Source organism: Mesoplodon mirus (assembly GCF_964341445.2).
Source record: "Mesoplodon mirus genome assembly, chromosome: 4".
Classification (NCBI taxonomy): domain Eukaryota; kingdom Metazoa; phylum Chordata; class Mammalia; order Artiodactyla; family Ziphiidae; genus Mesoplodon; species Mesoplodon mirus.
Window position 1 is genome coordinate 104,141,875 of NC_138979.1, and position 18,514 is coordinate 104,160,388.

The 18,514-nt window shown below is 39.6% G+C and overlaps 1 protein-coding gene across 1 annotated transcript in view; it reads right to left on the reverse strand.

Moving 5' to 3' along the window:
* Positions 1 to 18,514, reverse strand: part of CHP1 (calcineurin like EF-hand protein 1) — a 39,058-nt gene that overhangs the window by 13,517 nt on the left and 7,027 nt on the right. Inside the window, exons 2-4 of the mRNA XM_082617790.1 lie at positions 17,363 to 17,435; positions 6,529 to 6,609; positions 2,367 to 2,494 (exon numbers count right to left, since the gene is read on the reverse strand). Of these exons, the coding sequence (XP_082473916.1) occupies positions 2,367 to 2,494; positions 6,529 to 6,609; positions 17,363 to 17,435 (282 nt within the window). The remainder of the gene's footprint in view (positions 1 to 2,366; positions 2,495 to 6,528; positions 6,610 to 17,362; positions 17,436 to 18,514) is intronic.

Here is an 18,514-nt window from a genome sequence, read left to right on the forward strand (position 1 = left end):
GTTGTGGCCTCTCCCGTTGCGGAGCACAGGCTTCGGACGCGCAGACTCAGTGGCCATGGCTCACGGGCCCAGCCTCTCCGCAGCATGTGGGATCTTCCCGGACCGGGGCACGAACCCGCGTCCCCTGCATTGGCAGGTGGACTCTCAGCCACTGCGCCACCAGAGAAGCCCAGAAAGTTATTTTTTAAATGAATATTAGATTGACTGCTTTTGAAAGATTCAATATTAAGGCACTGAAGAAAAAACCCCCACCAAACTGTTGCTAAAGTATGTGTGGCAGGACAACTGTGAAAGATCAAGGAAAAAATGTTAATAGCAGGAAGATTCTATTCTCAGAATGCTTTATAAGTACCCTTAAGTTCTGTTTCCACTGAAAAGAAACTGCAACTAGAAACCTTAGACTATACATTATAGATGTGTTCTACACAAAAACGTCACACACCTCCCATCAGCAGAACTTTACCAAAACAAAACAAAACAAAACAAAACAACTCTTGGCCCTACATCTAAAGACTGGCCAGTGAATGTGTTTTTAAATAATATAAGGTAAGTTAAAATGTTAAGCCATGTATCCTTTTCTATGATTCTATGCTTTAGCTGACTTTTTCAATTACTGATCAACTCCTGGTCTGACAACATTTTAAATGAGAAAATTTCTACTACATTAATGCCAGCATCAGGCAAACATGTAATAAATATATACTAAAACTCATAAAACATTAAGACACAAGGGTTTGTCTCAAACAGTATTTAGTCTTGAAAGAAGAAAGTGAAATTCACTAATAAACATAAAGTATCCAATAAACTTGAGAACAATTCATTAGAATTCTATTTTCTTTTATATTTAGCTTTCTTTATACTTAAATTTTCCACTCTTCATTAAGGTATATGATATTGTGGTAAAGAAAAGCAGTGTTTTATTATTTTGGTTCAAAAATCTTCCCTGTCTTATACAACAAAACTTATTTTAGTACTTCTCAAACTCTTTACCTGAAATACTAACAGAGGAGTGAACTCACACTCCTATAAGCAAGGGAGATCTGGGGATATGGCCCAAGCGCTACAAATTAAAAGTTTATGTTTCATGTACTATCTTTCAAATGTATGTAAATTTGGCATTATATTCTATAGTTTATCTATATTGGTTTCAATATTAAGAAAGCTTTTAATTTTTCTTTAAATCGTTCAGTAAAAACTTGATGGGCATAAATTAATTAATTAAAAAAAAAAACAAAAAAACTTGATGGGCCCCATTTATTCTGTGGCTTCATAGACTTCACTGTGCACCCAAGCAAGAGAAGCTCAGGCTCAATCAATTCAATACAATTTCTTTTCTTTTCTTTTTTTTTTTTTTTTGGCTGTGCCACGTGGAATACAGAATCTTAGTTCCCCGACCAGGGATCGAACCCATGCCCCCTGCAGTGGAAACGCAGAGTCTTAACCACTGGACCACCAGGGAAATCCCCAGTTCAATACAATTTCAGTTTCAACTTGTGTTGAATGAAAAGAGAAATTTAATTTTAATTTCTTGGAGAAGTATTGTAAGGGATTAGGCAATATCATACATGAACCAACAAAGGGCAGAGGGAAATCTAACAAGTATCCAAGGAAAGGCGGCAAGAGGCATGGGGACAAAAATTAAGTCTTGTACTAACCTAGCTGTCCACCCCTACTTAAGTCACATCCCAGTATCTATCAAATTCTAAGGTGAGATGGGTCTTTCTCACTGTTGTCACTCTAGCACTTATCACAGTGCCTGGCACACAGGATATATTAGCAGCTTAACTCTTATTGCCTTCAAACTTTCCTGTTTGAAACCCCTTAATATCTTATTTTACAGAAAAGGAAACTGAGGCCCAAAGATTTTAAGTAACTTGCCCAAAGACACAGGGCCAAAAAGTGGCAGAGCTGGGATTCAAATCCAGCCAGTTGGGACTTCCCTGGTGGCGCAGTGGTTAAGAATCCACCTGCCAATGCAGGGGACACGGGTTTGATCCCTGGTCTGGGAAGATTCCACACGCTGTGGAGCAACTAAGCCCGTGCGCCACAGCTACTGAGCCTGCGCACCTAGAGCCCGTGTTCCACAACGAGAGAAGCCACCGCAATGAAAAGCCCGCGCACCGCAACGAAGAGTAGCCCCTGCTCGCCGCAACTAGAGAAAGCCTGTGCATGGCAATGAAGACCCAACGCAGCCAAAAATAAATAGATTAATTAAATTAAATCAAATCCAGCCAGTTTAGCTCCAGGGTCTGAGCTCTTAACCACTATGTGTGAATAAATGTTTGTTCAGTGAATGAATGAGTAAATAAATGATTTGTGAGAAATGAAAAGCAAATATTTTAAGCCAGAAGACTTTATCTCCTTACAGTGCAGTTTGTTGCTTCGGCTGTTGAGTGGTTCTGGTCCATTCACATCTTTGCTCTTTTCATTATCCTCAATGGGTCGGAAATGAGCCAAGGTCCTCATGAATCCGCGGAAGTTTACCTGGTCCTCTCTGATCAGGAAAGATAACAAAAAGAACATCTTGTCAGTCAAGGCAAGGTGATTATTTCTTTTTTTTTTTTTTTTGGCGGTACGCGGGCCTCCCACTGCCATGCCTCTCCTGTTGCGGAGCACAGGCTCCGGACGCGCAGGCCCAGTGGCCATGGCCCACAGGCCCAGCCGCTCTGTGGCACGTGGGATCCTCCCGGACCGGGGCACGAACCCGCGTCCCCTGCATCGGCAGGAAGACCCCCAACCACTGCACCACCAGGGAAGCCCGATTATTTCTTACGAATTCAATACATTAACAGGTTTAGCTAGAGTGGCCTGAAAGTCCATTTAATGAGGTCTCTTTCCATACGCATGGTACTTTAGGGCTCATAAAATATCTTCAGTTAAGTCTTGCCACAAGCTTGTGAGGTTTTATTCTTACTTTACAAATTATTAACCAGACTTAGAGAGGTAACAGGACTTACCCGAGTCAGTTACCTATAGAATTTACTTCTCTTTTCCCAAAGAGGATTTTAAGTAGCAGCAGGGCTGTTCTATCAGACAAGCCAGAACTTGAACTCACTGGCTTCAGACTCTGCAGCAAACAGCAAGTTAGGTCATTTCAACCCAGTGTCTCCCTAACCACCTCTCATGTCTCCCCTGCAGTCACATGTACCTAGTGATATTTTAACGTTAAGGCATATTATGTAAAAGCTCCCTTTGAAATAAAGTTTATTTAGTTATAGAAGCAATAAACACAGTTATGGAAATTTGATAAAAAGAAAAGAGAAAAATACCACTTCTAGTTCTACCCATCTATCACAATCATTGTTAATATATCTCCCAGTAATTTTTCTATGTTTTTTGGATAATTGTGAACATACTGCGTAATTTTGTAGCTTGCTTTTTTTAAACTTTTAGGCATGTCTACGATCAGTATAAACACTTTGAAACATTTTAACCATTTGCATAATAATTGTGTGGCTGTATCATGATTTTATTATTCCCTCATAATTGGATAGATATTTTCCTCATAATGTTTTGAAAGACCTCTTTGTGTATAAAGCTTTTTGGGTACTTAAGACGAGAGAAAATCTTTTTATCACACCACAGGCTAATCAGTAACCCTATAAGAAATAATTCTAAAACTTGAATGAATAAAGAACGTTTTTAATATTAAGAAAGAATGTCCCATGTGACATAGTTATTTATCTAAGACAGTCATGGAAAGAACAGGTTGCCTGGTTCCTGTGGCTACTTAAAAATACATCTGAGTCTTTGCCCCCATTGAATAGATGTGGTATGTCGGGTCTCCTAAGTGCCAGCCAACACAGAGGTCAGAGACCTTGTAAAGGTAGCGTTCAAAGGCTAGCTTGTGAGCCAGTTGTACTCAAAGGAATGACCTTTCATTCTTTAAGGCAGCTATACTGCTAATGGAGCGTTATCTCTAAAAAATGTGAGTAAGAGCTACGGGATCAAGGAATGTGTAATAAGATCTGAGTCACATGCTACAACAAACAGATAAATGAGTACATAGATTACCGGCATGTCTCTGAGTAAAAGGGAACTAAATACCAATGTCCTACTTTCAACTCTCATTCTTTAAAAACAAATTGAACCTAAATATGACCAGAGAAAAACAAAAAACCCAGAAGCCAAATATATGTATCTGACTGAGCAAGAAGCAGAGGTGCAGCGTGCTAAGAGCCGAGTAGTGTAGTCCAGGGCCATCCTCAGCCTCCTCATATATACCTCGAGTACATCAGCACACATTGTGTCCTTAGCAAGAAAGAGATCAGTGAAAAGGATGACAGACAACACTGTAGTCACAGCAAAGGTGGTCTGGCCTTTATAAAACAGCTTTCCACAAGCTGCTTCTTCAAATAATTAATGGTGACTAGGGAACACTAAAAAAAAAGCTGGCAAAATGACTCTACGGGGTTTACTTTTCATTACAAAAGGTTTGGATACAAAACAGCAGTGAAAGTTATCTCTGGACAGTTCTCTGCAAGGGCTAAAAAAAGGAAGTGAAAAAAGGCAAGAATTCAGCACTAAAACCACACCTGAAACAAACAGGGCATTTCAGGGAGAGAAAAAAAAAAATCAGAAAATGAGGAAGTGTAAGTGATTACTCATGGTCAACATGAATCTGAAAAGGGCAGGTCTCAGTCTGATTGAGTCTTATCTTCACATGAACTGGCTGCTAGTCTTCCCCTTTGACTGTCACTCAAATTTACTGAGTGACCAGTCTTCTCAACTTGCAAATTCCTTTGCTCTTAATTCAGAGTTCTAAAATTTCCTCTCCACGTATTTTATCTGATGGTGTACTCACTGACACTTAGTCTCATTATTAAGAACTGGCAAACATATAACATTTTAAAGTCCTCTGGGTCATATAAACAAGTCACAAGGAACCAGGAAGACATTGTTAAAGAGATTACTTAAAACAAGATTATATGATAAGCTTTATTCAGGAAAAGGTACCTAATTGAATCAGTAAATATTGACTCAGCACTTTGAAGGCAGTGTATTAGGTTAGTGAAGCATATCAAAAGCCTAGTTTTACATTACACAAACCTAAATCTGTTTGAGAAAGTGAGTGTGTGGTAGGGGAACTATATCCATAGTCGATGTCATAAAAGAAAAGTAAAGTAATGTTCTGGATTAAAGGAGGCTAAAGAGATATGACAACTGAGCCAGACTGGGATCCTATACTGGAGGAAGGGGACATGCTAGAAAGATTGTTGGATAAACTGATAAAATTGGAATATCCGTAATATATTAGAATACAATAGGTAATGAGGGAAATAGATGAAGGTGGTCAAAGGGTACAAACCTCTAGTTATAAGATGAATACATTCTGGGGGTGAAATGTACAGCAAAGTGACTATAGTTAACAACACTGAATTGTATCTTTGAAAGTTGCTAAGAGAGGTAAAAGTTCTCATCACAAGAAAAAAGTAACTAAAAAATAAAAAAGAGAAAAAAAAGAAAAAAGTAACTATGTGAGGTGATGAGTGTGTTAATTAATATTATTGTGCTATCATTTTTCAATATATACATATATAAAATCACTATGTTGTATACCTTAAACTTATACAATGTTATATGTCAGTCACATCTCAATAAAGCTGGAAAAAAAGAATACATAATATTTCATATTAATATTATTACAGCACTTGATAGGTGTGCTAAGTATAAATTACACACTAGATTTCAAAGACTTAATATGAAAAAGAATATACAATATAATAATAATTTTAAAATATTGATCACATTGAATATTTTGGATATATCGGGTTAAATAAAATATATATTGCCAAAGTTAATTTAACTTGCTTATCCAAAATTAATTTAACGTGTTTATTTTTACTTTTTAAATGTGACTACTAGAAAATTTGTAGTAATTATGTATGTGGCCTGAATGATGTTTTTTTTGTTTTGTTTGTTTTGTTTTGTTTTGCGGTACATGGGCCTCTCACTGTTGTGGCCTCTCCCGTTGCGGAGCACAGGCTCCGGACGCGCAGGCTCAGTGGCCATGGCTCACGAGCCCAGTCGCTCTGTGGCATGTGGGATCTTCCCAGACCGGGGCACAAACCCGCGTCCCCTGCATCAGCAGGTGGACTCTCAACCACTGCGCCACCAGGGAAGCCCCTGAATGATGTTTTTATTAGCTAGGACTGAGACAGAGAGCATACACAAATGAGGCAAAATGTTAACAATACAACAGATGCTTCTGGGTAAAAGACATACAGGTGTTCCTCATACTGTTTGCAAATTTTGCAACTTTACTGTAAATTTGAAATTATTTCCAAATAAAAGTTTTAAAAATGTTTAGTTTTACATCAAAGATAAACAGAGATTAAAGACAACTTTGAAGATGGGCTAATAGACCTATCTGAAGTTTAAAACAAGGATGAGGGTAGAGATATTTTAGATATGATTGAGTTAGAGAGCCCTAATGTAATCAGGAGGATCATGGTCTGAGATGACCCAACCGATAGCAACATTCCAGATTAGCCTCAGAAAGGAAGCCCAATAAATGCAGGGACTCACCCCTCTGGAAAGAAGGCATTGATGATCCGGTCCCCCAGTGGGTTGATGGCAAGTTCTGGAATCCGCTGAAAGTCTTCCCGGCTGCCAAGAGAATCACCTTGGGTTAGAGACCATTGGCCCTTAGCATGAACTCCTTCAGTCATGCTAGAGTACAACCTAGCAAGGATATTACCTCCTGGAATTTACTTCCGTGGCAAATTATACCAAATAACTGCAAAGAATAGCACTTTAATAGCTGCCAAGTGTTTCTTGCACCAACTCTGGAGTGGAAGAAACCAGGTTTGACTATGCCACATTCTAGTGAATTCAGCACAAGGTTATGTCAGTAAACCAACTGACAAACAAATACTAAGCTGTCCCTGTAAATGATTCCTTGAACATTACTATTTTGTACTTAGTTAGTAAGTTTGGAGAATGAAGAGCAACTGCAAAGTATCAAACACTGCAGAGCTTGAATACGGGAGGAAAAATTCAGAGGGTCCTCCGTACCCTTGATAAGAAGACATACAGCACTTATGAAATGCAAGGAATTCTTAGGTGATATTTACATCTAAGTAGAGAATAAAACATGACAGGGACTTCCCTGGTGATCCAGTGGTTAAGATTCCACGCCCCCAATGCAGGGGGCCTGGGTTTAATCCCTGGTCAGGGAACTAGATCCCGTATGCCGCAACTAAAAGATCCCACATGCTGCAACTAAAGATCCCATGTGCCACAACTAAGGTCTGGTGCAGCTAAAAAAAAAAAAGCATAAAATGTGACAACTAACTGCCTGGCCTTTTCTCCATTGCCTTCTACAGACTAGAAGTATTTAACCACAGAATATGGCAAGAGCAGTCATCCTCTCAGAACTTGAAGTCTGTTGAAATGAATATTGTTAGTTATCATTCACTGTATATACATTATGTGCCATTCTAACTCTGTTTATATACTTCATCTCATTTCTTTATGTCACCACTTTACCTATACCCTTTTAGAGCCGAGGAAATTGATTTTTTTTTTTTTTTTTTTTTGGCCGTGCCATGTGGCATGTGAGATCTTAGTTCCCTGACCAGGGATTGAACCCATGACCCCTGCAATGGGAGCACAGTGTCTTAACCACTGGACTGCCAGGGAAGACCCAGAGTAGAGGAAATTGAGAGTCAGTGAGATAAAGTAACTCGTCCAGTGCTACAGAGGCAAAAAGTGGCAGAACTGCAATTTAAATCTAAGTCTGTAAGTCAAAGCACATGTTCTTTTTCCTAAAAAAACACACTTCTTTCCCATAGTACATAAACTTTTTGAAAGAAAGGGACTCTCCCAAAAAACATTCAGTAACTGTTTTTTTTTTGCAGTACGCGGGCCTCTCACTGTTGTGGCCTCTCCCACTGCGGAGCACAGACTCTGGACGCGCAGGCTCAGCGGCCATGGCTCACAGGCCCAGCCGCTCCGTGGCATGTGGGATCCTCCCAGACTGGGGCACGAACCCACGTCCCCTGTATTGGCAGGCAGACTCTCAACCACTGCGCCACCACGGAAGCCCAGTAACTGTTTTTTAAAAAAATTCTTTGGTTGATATTCTGTGCCAAAAAAATAAAGCTACCTACAACAAAGACAATATATGTACAAAATATCAATGTCATAAAGGACAGAGAAAGGCAGAGGGTTGTTCTAGATCAAGGAGGACTTAAGAGACATAAAACTGAACTCAACGCATGATCCTAGACTAGGAAAAAAACTGTTATGAAGGACAATACTGAGCCAATAGGTAAAAATGGAATATGTACCATATAAAATATGGAATATTATATAATAGTACTGTATCAAAATGCTAAATTTCTTGATTTTGATATGTGAATGTCCTTGTTATAGGGAATACACACTGAAGTATGTGGCAAAATGTTAACAAGTGGGCTTCCCTGGTGGCGCAGTGGTTGGGAGTCCGCCTGCTAATGCAGGGGACATGGGTTCATGCCCCAGTCCAGGAAGATCCCACATGCCGCGGAGCGGCTGGGCCCGTGAGCCATGGCCGCTGGGCCTGGGCGTCCAGAGCCTGTGCTCCACAACGGGAGAGGCCATAGCAGTGAGAGGCCCGCGTACTGCAAAAAAAAAAAAAAAAAAAAAATGTTAACAAGTGGTAAATGTGGGTATCAAGTATATGAAGTTCTTTGCATTATTCTTGCAACTTTTCTGTAAGTTTGAAATTATTTCCAGATAAAAAGGGGGAAAAAGGAATACAAACTCAAAAGGTGATTCCTGCCTTCAAGACGTTTACTAACAGAAGAGATAAAACTTATTCCTTCACCCTCTTTGCACTAGAAGCTAATGAAATGTTCGTATTTTACCCAGGAGCCTTCAACTCTCTGGTCCTCTCGTGGTTTAACATTTACAGGGTGCTTAATTAATTCAACAAGCTCATCTCCACCACATCTGGTCATTTTCTACACAGGTAGAAAATGACCCAGGGGACTAAGCACAAAGTTCTGGTAAAATAACTCCAGATTCTAATCTTCTTTCATCATTTAGGGTAATAATTTTTATATCAGTTAATGAATTAGAAGAAGCCATTCATAAGATAACTAGGTTGCTTAAAATGATGAAAGAAAGAAAATTACTGAGGTCCTGATTATTTAATTCCACAAACATGTACTAAGCTCTTATTATATAATGTGTTCTATAATACAAAGTCTACATTATCAACACAATGTAGTTCCTCTTGTTTGACAGAGGTTAAGAAACAATAATTACTCCCTTTTAAATGAAGATTAAGGCTGATTTGAATTGCAAGGCCACATACCTCAGTTTAATGTCTAAGGAGCGTAAGTAATTTTAGCTGCAAAAAGATACAGTTTAAATACCAGGCCTAGTATCACGTGCTGAGTCCACAACCTAGCCTAACCCCTTGGGTCTCAATGAAGAATCTAGTCGTGGACTTCCAATGTCAATAAGGACCTAAACCTTGTCTTATGACAATTTTAAACTTTACTCTTAGAATTTAGATTGTATATAAAATGGGGTCTATAAGATCAAGGGGAATACAGTTGAAAATATAAAGATGAAAGAGTATAAAAAATAGTTTATAAACTGTCAAACAATATACAGTTTATTATTGTTGGTTGTTCTATAGTGGAATGGAGATCATCTGGACAGTATCTCTAAAACTCAGCTTCTCAAATTTGTCTGCCAACACAAATCTAATGGAGAAAAAGAAATACTCCAAGCAGCTCACATACCACAAGTGTTATAATTCATTCAAAATGCAAATTTTTGTGTGCTCATTAAAAAACATACCAATATTATATTCTATCTCATAGTATACCTAGGAAAATCTTCCTTGAGGATTAAGACATTATTACTGGTAGTAGGCAAATCTAAGAGCAGAACCATGTATAATGGCATTTTTTTATGGCCAAAATATTCACAATGAAGAATTGTTTTCCAGATATGTACAAGCACAGAGATGCTCTGGGAAACCAGTTTTAGAGACCTCAGTAACCAGAAATGCCAGCCCTCTACACTCATCTTCATTGTGCAAGTTCTTTCTCTTATACAGAGATATAGCCTCACAGTTAACTTCTTATATTTTAAGGACTCAGGGTAAATGCTTAGATAACTTATACATAATGAGGACATTAAAGTCTGCTAGTTGGACATACCTGTGGGAACACACATTCAATTAAGAAAACAGCTTTCTGGGGACTTCCCTGGTGGCACAGTGGATAAAACTCCACGCTCCCAATGCAGGGGGCCCGGGCTCGATGCCTGGTCAGGGAACTAGATCCTACACGCATGCTGCAACTAAGAGTTTGCATGCCACAACTAAGGAGGCCACCTGCTGCAACTAAGGAGGCCTGGAGCCGCAACTGGGACTTGGTGCAACCAAATAAATAAAATAATAAATTAATTAAAAAAAAGAAGTTTTCCACATTTTAGTATAATAGAGATAAATCATTTACTACTTGTATTTATTATGTAATTATTTATATTTATTAACATTGAAATGATAATAATTTCCATTATCTAAAACATTTAATATTTTAAATTAAATTGATAAAAATGATTTTTTTTGTCTTGGTAGTACAATTTTTTTTCAGGTTTGCCAGGTGAGGGAAGTAGCAGTTAGAAAAACTAATTAAAGGAACTCTTAAAGAATGGGTCAGCTGCCCACTGTTGCCAGGACCCATCCCAAGAATATAAAACCATTTGTCCCCAGGATAAAAATGGAGAACTGCTATGGAAAGAAACTGAAAGATCCACCTGGGCAGGGTTTCGGCCAAGTGTGGGAGGCTGGCTCCCCAGGAACACAGTCCTTTTATTTGGGGAAGAGAGTTGCAAATTTGTCCCCTTGCTCCCTGACTGTATGCCCTAAAGTGAGGTCTAGCAACTTACTGGCCCTGCTCAGAGTATAGAGGGCTTGAAGTCAGTCCTTCCATCCAGGCAAAGACCTGTGGAGAAAGCAACCACAAACACGCCCATGCCAGTTTTCTACAGTAATCCATCCACACTTTTTCATAAATATGAATGGACAACCAACACTTACCGGCATTTTGGGAAAATCAATAACATAAAAAAGTAGGATCAAGATGAATAGAGATAATCATAATTCAGGGAACAAAAAGGAGTTCTGAAAGATTCTAGTAAGTAACGCAATAGATATTTGATAAGTTCTTGCATCTGTAAAACAAAAATAAGCTACTATGATAGAGCAGAGGTCAGAGAATGAGACAGTTTCTTGGAAATTAAAAATGTGACTGTAGACAAGTTCATCAAAAGGTCTGCAAAATAAATTCAAGGATATCTGTCAAAAAGCAATGGAAAAAAATCAGAAAATATGAGAGAAAATGGAGTCATGGTGGTCCAATAGCCAATCAACAGAAATGCCATGAAAATCAATAAAGAAATAAGAGGGGGAGGAAGTAAAGAAATAGCAGAAGAAAACTTTCCAGCTAAAGGACATATTTTTAACTTTTTTTTTGGCCATGCTGCATAGCATGTGGGATCTTAGTTTCCCAACCAGGGATTGAACTCTCGTTCCCTGCATGGGAAGAGTGGAGTCTTAACCACTGGACTGCCAGGGACATCCCTAAAGGATGTTATTTTTAGATTGAGAAGGTTCACCTGATACTGAGCAATGAATAATGAAAAATAACCTACAAAAAGGTACAACTTTGTGAAATTTCAGAACATTAGGAGGAGATATTTGAAGGTTTCAGAGAGGAAAAAAAAAGATTATCTACTAAAAGAATGAGAATTAGACTGGCATTGTGGTTCTGTGAAACTCCATTCTGGAATGACTGATACCATTGTGTACAAAGCAAGTGCTTATCCAGGATATTGAAATCATCTGCCCTCTTGGATAAAGTCAAAGAATAAAATGAGTCTCAAAAGCACTTGGTTTTTAAGCAGATAAATGGCTACCATTCAGGAAACAATCTCTTAGAATTTATAAGTAATCTTATTTTTTTATTTGCTTATTTATTTATTATTAATTTTTTTTTTTGGCTGCACCTTGCGGCTTTTGGGATCTTAGTTCCCCAACCAGGGAGTGAACCTGGGCCCCCGGCAGTGAAAGCGCTGAGTCCTAACCACTGGACCACCAGGGAATTCCCTAGAGGTAATCTTTTTAAAAGTGATATATAACAACACAGCCAACTAGTAATTTCAGTAATAACTTTCTTGCAGAGTTTAACTGGTCTGTACTGTCCCCTGTAGTCAATTTAACCTGCATGAATTTACTATCCAGGAATATTTTTCATCATGGTATATTATTTGAGAAAAAGTATCTGACAAAAATCCAATATTAAAATTGCTCAAAAAAATTGCTCAATGCACAGGATATTTTTAAAGTGAACTTTTAATGAAATATAACATACATACAAGGAAGAGCAGAAATCACAAGCATTCAGTATGATGAATTTTCACCAAGTGAAGATTATAACCAGCACCCAAATCAAAAAAATGATTACTGTCAGTACCCAGATACCTCCTTCATGTTCTCTGTCTCTATCTGCTCCCCTCCTCAAAGGGTAGTCATTATCCTGACATCTAACACAGATTAGATCAGCACCAAGGATATTTAAACAAAAGAAACCTTCTTTGTATCCAGATAATGACCAGGCTCTCACCCTGATCTGACCTACAAAGGACCATTTCAGGGCACCTTATAGGACCCAGCTGGCTTTTCAAAGACCAGTTTCAATGGCAGTGGTAGAAATATTTCACCCAAAATAATGGCACCTGAAGAAAGTAAGATTTGTGAGGTTATAGTATATATTTATATTCTGTGAAATACCGATCTAAAGATTACCAATCATTTTAACTCAACACCTATTGGTAGGCCAAGGAACTAGTGTTCTATAAAACATACTTTGGGGATGAATCTCTGAAAGCATTTTGCAGAAGTTCCACTTCTAACCAAAGCCTTCTATAGTTTCTGCTTCATGTTCCCACTGAGACTGACACTTTTAAAAAAGGAGTACAGGGGTTTCCCTGGTGGTGCAGTGGTTAAGAATCCGCCTGCCAATGCAGGGGACACGGGTTCAAGCCCTGGTCCAGGAAGATCCCACATGCCGCGGAGGAATGAAGCCCGTGAACCACAACTACTGAGCCTGCGCTCTAGAGCCTGTGCTTCGCAACAAAAGAAGCCACCGCAATGAGAAGCCTGCGTACCACAACGAAGAGTAGCCCCCGCTCGCTGCAACTAGAGAAAAGCCTGCGCACAGCAACAAAGACCCAACACAGGCAAAATAAATAAATAAATAAATAAAATAAATTAAAAAAAAAAAAAAGGAGTACAGAATGCCTTGGACAGTACACTATAGTCTCTCACTCTGTAGAATTTGGCTTCAAGCCTCAGACAGAGCATCTTGGGAGAGGAAAGTGAAGAAAATGTGGAAGCAAAAATATTTCTCCTACTAACTTTCTTAGGAAAGTGGGGCATGTTAAAGGTAACAAAAGACTGGAGGTAACATATTCAGCTGAGCACCCTAATGGGTTCTAGAAAAGTCAAGTCAGGCCTTGAGCTGAGTTTGGCAGTAAAGGCTGGAGAGGGATAAATCACTCTATTACTATAAAAGAATTCTGAGTTTACCAGGTTATCTCTACAGCTGGAGGGAGTAGAAAAGATGGGGTTGGGGGAGAGGGGACAACAATCTATAACAAGATGGCCAGAGGCTGAGATGGCCATTGTCGGAGGCACAGCCACTGTGAAATCCCTGATATTGGGAGGGTCCAACAAAATGATTTATTGATATATACACAGTTGACCCTTGAACAACATGGGTTTGAACTGTGTGGGTCCATCCATGCTTGGATTTTTTTCAATAGTTAATACTTCAGTACTACAGGATCCATCATTGGTTGAATCTGCAGATGTGGAACCCGTACACCGAGGGCAGACTATAAGTTATTCTCGGATTTGACTGTGCAGAGGGCCACCACCTCTAACCCTTGCATTGTTCAAGGGTCAACTGTAACATGCTAGTTGTTTACTATGTAGTACAATGGGGTAATTTCTTATTGCACGCAAGTTGGCTTGGGGCTTTTCCCGTATTTTAATCCATACCATGATGGAGATCAAAGAACAGATTTCAGACCAAGTGCTTTTTAAGCTGAATACAAAAGAATCAGCTAGACTCAGGTAACCATGAAATCAAAAATTACCCTATCACTTCCTACCACCTCTTCCCCTACCAAGAATTTGTAGAAACCAGAACAGAAAGCAGTGCCTAGTGCATCATAGGTATTCAATAAATACCTATCAAATGAGTGAGTTAGTTCACTGGCTTTCCATAGAGTGTGAAATTATGTTTTAGGGGCAGAGCAAATCTTGCCTAGATTTTAAGGAGCAGGTAAGACTAACTGACACATGGAAAGTTTTCACCTTTTCTGAGGAGAAACAGCTCCTTTTACAAAAGATTTTCCATTGTTTTCCAGCAAACAATGAAAGTGATTAAAGCACACATTTACAAATCACCCACTTTCTAGAAAGAAGAAAAGGACTCAAAACTAATGTGAATTCTCTATCTTCACTTAGTGGTTAAATCTGAATTTATGAGGAAGACGTAATCCCAAACTCAAGTAAATTATTCAAGTATTCGGGCTGAAGGAAAAATAGAAATTTCTAGTCTGGTTAATTTTTCTAATACAAATTTATATAGTCTCCTCAACAAATGGTGCTGGAACAGCTAGATATCCACAGGCCAAAAAATAAAGTTTGACTCTTACATTTCTATCTATCGTTACACACACACACATTTTGTTTTGCTTTGTTTTGTTTTGGCTGCACTGCGCGGCATGTAGGATCTTAGTTCCCCAACCAGGGATCGTACCCATGCCCCCTGCCGTGGGTTAAGTGCATAGTCTTAACCACTGGACCACCAGGGAAGTCCCTACTTTCTTTTTCATTTTGTATAAATATACCAAAAAATACATATATATATTGTGTGTGTATACATATACATACAAAAAACTCAAAATGACAAACATCCAGTTAAAAAATAGGCAAAGGATTTGAATAGGCATTTCTCCAAAGAAGACATACAAATGGTCAACCAGCACATAGAAAAGATGCTCAACATCATTAACCACTAGGGAACTGCAAATCAAAACCACAGTGATCTACCACTCACATCCACTAGGATAGCTAAAATCAAAAGAGAGATAATAAGTGCTGATGAGGATGCAGAGAAATTTGAACCCTCATTACATTGCTGGTGGGAATGTAAAACAGTACAGAGCTGTGCAAAAGAGTTTGGTAGGTCTTCAATAAATTAAGCATAAAATTACCATGTGACCCACAATTCTAATCCTAGGTATATGTCCAAGAGAATTAAAACATAAGTCCACATAAAAATGTTCATAGTAGCCAAAAGGTGTTAACAACTCAAATCTCCACCATCTGATGAATGAATGAACAAAATGTGGTCTATGCATACAATGGAATATTATTCAGCCATAAAAAGGAAAGAAGTACTGATACACACTATAACATGGAAGAATCTTGAACATGTTAGGGGACTTCCCTGGTGGCACAGTGGTTAAGAATCTGCCTGCCAACGCAGGGGACATGGGTTCAAGCCCTGGTCCGGGAAGATCCCACATGCCGTGGAGCAACCAAGCCCCTGTGCCACAACTACTGAGCCTGTGCTCTAGAGCTCACGAACCACAACTACTGAAGCCCACGCGCCTACAGCCCCTTCTCCACAACAAGAGAAGTCACCGCAATGAGAAGCCCATGCACTGCAACGAAGAGTAGCCCCCGCTCACTGCAACTAGAGAAAGCCTGCCCACAGCAACCAAGACCCAAGGCAGCCAAAAATAAAGTAAATAAAATAAATAAGTTAAAAAAAAAGAAAACATTATGTTAAATGAAAGAGTTAGTCACAAAAGGCCACATACTGCATGATTCCATTTATATGAAATGTCCATAGAGAGAGGAATGGGAAGTGACTGCTCTATGGGTATGAGGTTTCCATCTGAGCTGATGGAACTGTTCTGCAACTAGACTGTGGTAATATATAAACGTATTATACAGTGTTGTGAATGTACTTAATGTCACTAAAATGTACACTTTGAAATGGTAAATATTATGTTATGTGTATTTTGCCTCAATTAAAAAAAGAGGGGACTTCTCTGGTGGTCCAGTGGTTAAGACTCTGCGCTTCCACTGCAGGGGGCTCAGGTTCGATCACTGGCCGGGGAACTAAGAGCCTGCATGCTGAGCAGTGCGGTAAAAAAAAGAAAAAGAAAAAGTACTTAGTGTGGTCTTTGCACGTGATAGGTATTCCGTAGTCATTGACTTTAATGACTGGGCAGCATGGTTTTGGTCAATTCCAGCTTGCAGTGAAGCCATATTTTGCCCTAAACAAACATGGCCCTATGGATTTATCAGCCATTTTCTAGCTCTTCTGCCTGAGGATTATGCACAAAGTCTCAGAAACTATATTCTTCCCCCTGTTATGCTACACCCCACACCTATGCTACAAGGCTTCTAAAGAAGTCCTCCATTGTTTCTTGACAGCCGCCAGAAAGGCAAACAGCTTCATTCTGTATCAGTCAATCAAAGCTGAGGAACAATAGTAACAAAATGCTGCTACTGAGTTAGGTTGGGAGGTGGTGGTAAGGAGATATTTCATTTGACTATAAGACAATTACAAATATGAAATGATACAGCATTACATTACTCTGAAATCATATACTTACTCAAGACCAGTTTCTCAACTGTGGCACTACTGACATTTAGGGGGGACTGTCCTGTGCATTTTAGGATGTTTAGCAGCATTCCTGGCCTCTACCCACTAGACACCAGAAGCATTCCCCAGCTGTGACAATCAAAAATGTCTCCAGATATTTGGCCACCCAAGGGAAAATAGCCCTCATTTGAGAACCACTGCTCTAGACGAAAATACTGAACATCTTATCTAACATTAATACATATAAACTGATGTACCCTAGGAATATGGGTTGGGTTGGGTTGGGAAATGAGAGGGGAAAGGACAAAACAACCTACACCATCTTGGATTGCTATGGGTCAGCCTCCTGAAAGCCAACATGTTTGGAAAAGAGCTGTGGGAAAACTCAAGCAGAGAGAGGCAAAATTCCTAAAGGTACATTCATAGGACCAGAGCAATGGCCACCCAAACTAAGGGGAGCTGGAGTAAAGCAGCAAGCACCTAGTGATAAAAGTAAATTCATTGTCCTGCTTAGTATGTAAGTCCCCTGTGGATCAATGATACTCAGAGATGAGTGAAGAAATGGTCCCTGTTCTCTGCATGCCAGATGCCTATTGTGTCTGCTCTCTGGATAAAGGCAGCTATTCAGACGTTGTCAGAAAATAAAGAACAGAACTGCCTACCTGAGAGTCCCATTCTCTCCTTTGTCCAGGCTGGTGAACCGGCTGTAGAGGCGGGTGATCTGACTGTGGGAAACTAAAGAACACAAAATTAGTCCCAGCTGGAGAAGTTGCCCTCCACTCGAACTGAACCTGAATGTGGCCCTTCAGAAGCCAGCTGCTATTCTGGTCCCAGGCCAACATTAAATGCTTCAAAGTCAGTAAAGTGGGCCGAAATCTCAACTCCAACTCACCTCTAGAGTGTCAAAGCAGAAAGAATGAAAGGAGTTAGAAAATAAACTAAATCAAGAGTAAACAAAATTGACTCTCAGGAATGAAGTCTAGGCTTAATTAAGACTGTGTTAAATGTCAGGTAGTTAAGATTTAACAAAACAAGGCCAAATTTAGTTTAAAAGGAAATTGTGAAACTTTCACCGTTCAGTACCCTGACTTAGAGGCTATGAAAATGCACGCTTTGGTTAAAAACACATCTCTATTAATCAGTTTGATGTTTCAGGCTGGCACAGCTGGGTAGGTAACTTGTGTTGAATTAAAGATCGGGGCGGGGCCTCCCTGGTGGCGCAGTGGCCTTCTCCTCTGCTCTCTGCTCTCCTTAGAGAGCCAGCAGTACAGAACGGAGCCCAGCCTGCGCTGAAACCTGACGCTGAAGAATTCACAGCTTTGCCTAGTGTGTCCTCTCCTCCTAGCTCTGGGCCACTCACTTCCTGATTCTCCTGCCCGTGCCCCTGTTTATTTTATCCCATTGTTCCTAAAACTGCAGGTGGATTTTTGTTTCTTGAGCTGGGGGAGGAAGACAACTATCAGGACTCCCTCAGCCACCCCTTTACCCGTGAAGGTACAGCCTAGGACAAAGTCCACACTTGCCACACCCTTTTTGGCTGTTGTCTTTTCTCTGATAACTTCTTTTTTTCCTCCTACCTCCAATCTGCCACGAGACTAAACTATTTCCCAGAAGTTCCTTTTTGCATTTCCAAAGTTTCATTGTCTACCTGTAGTTATTACCTCATAATTGTCAGCTTGTGCCTGAGTTAGTCCAAAATGAGGAGCAAAACAGCTTCCTTGTAGATGTCATCTGAGGATAACATGACCATTTTACAAATTACCTAATTTCCTTTCTTGGAGCCCATTCCTTTACTGGGAACTCAGTGGAGGTCA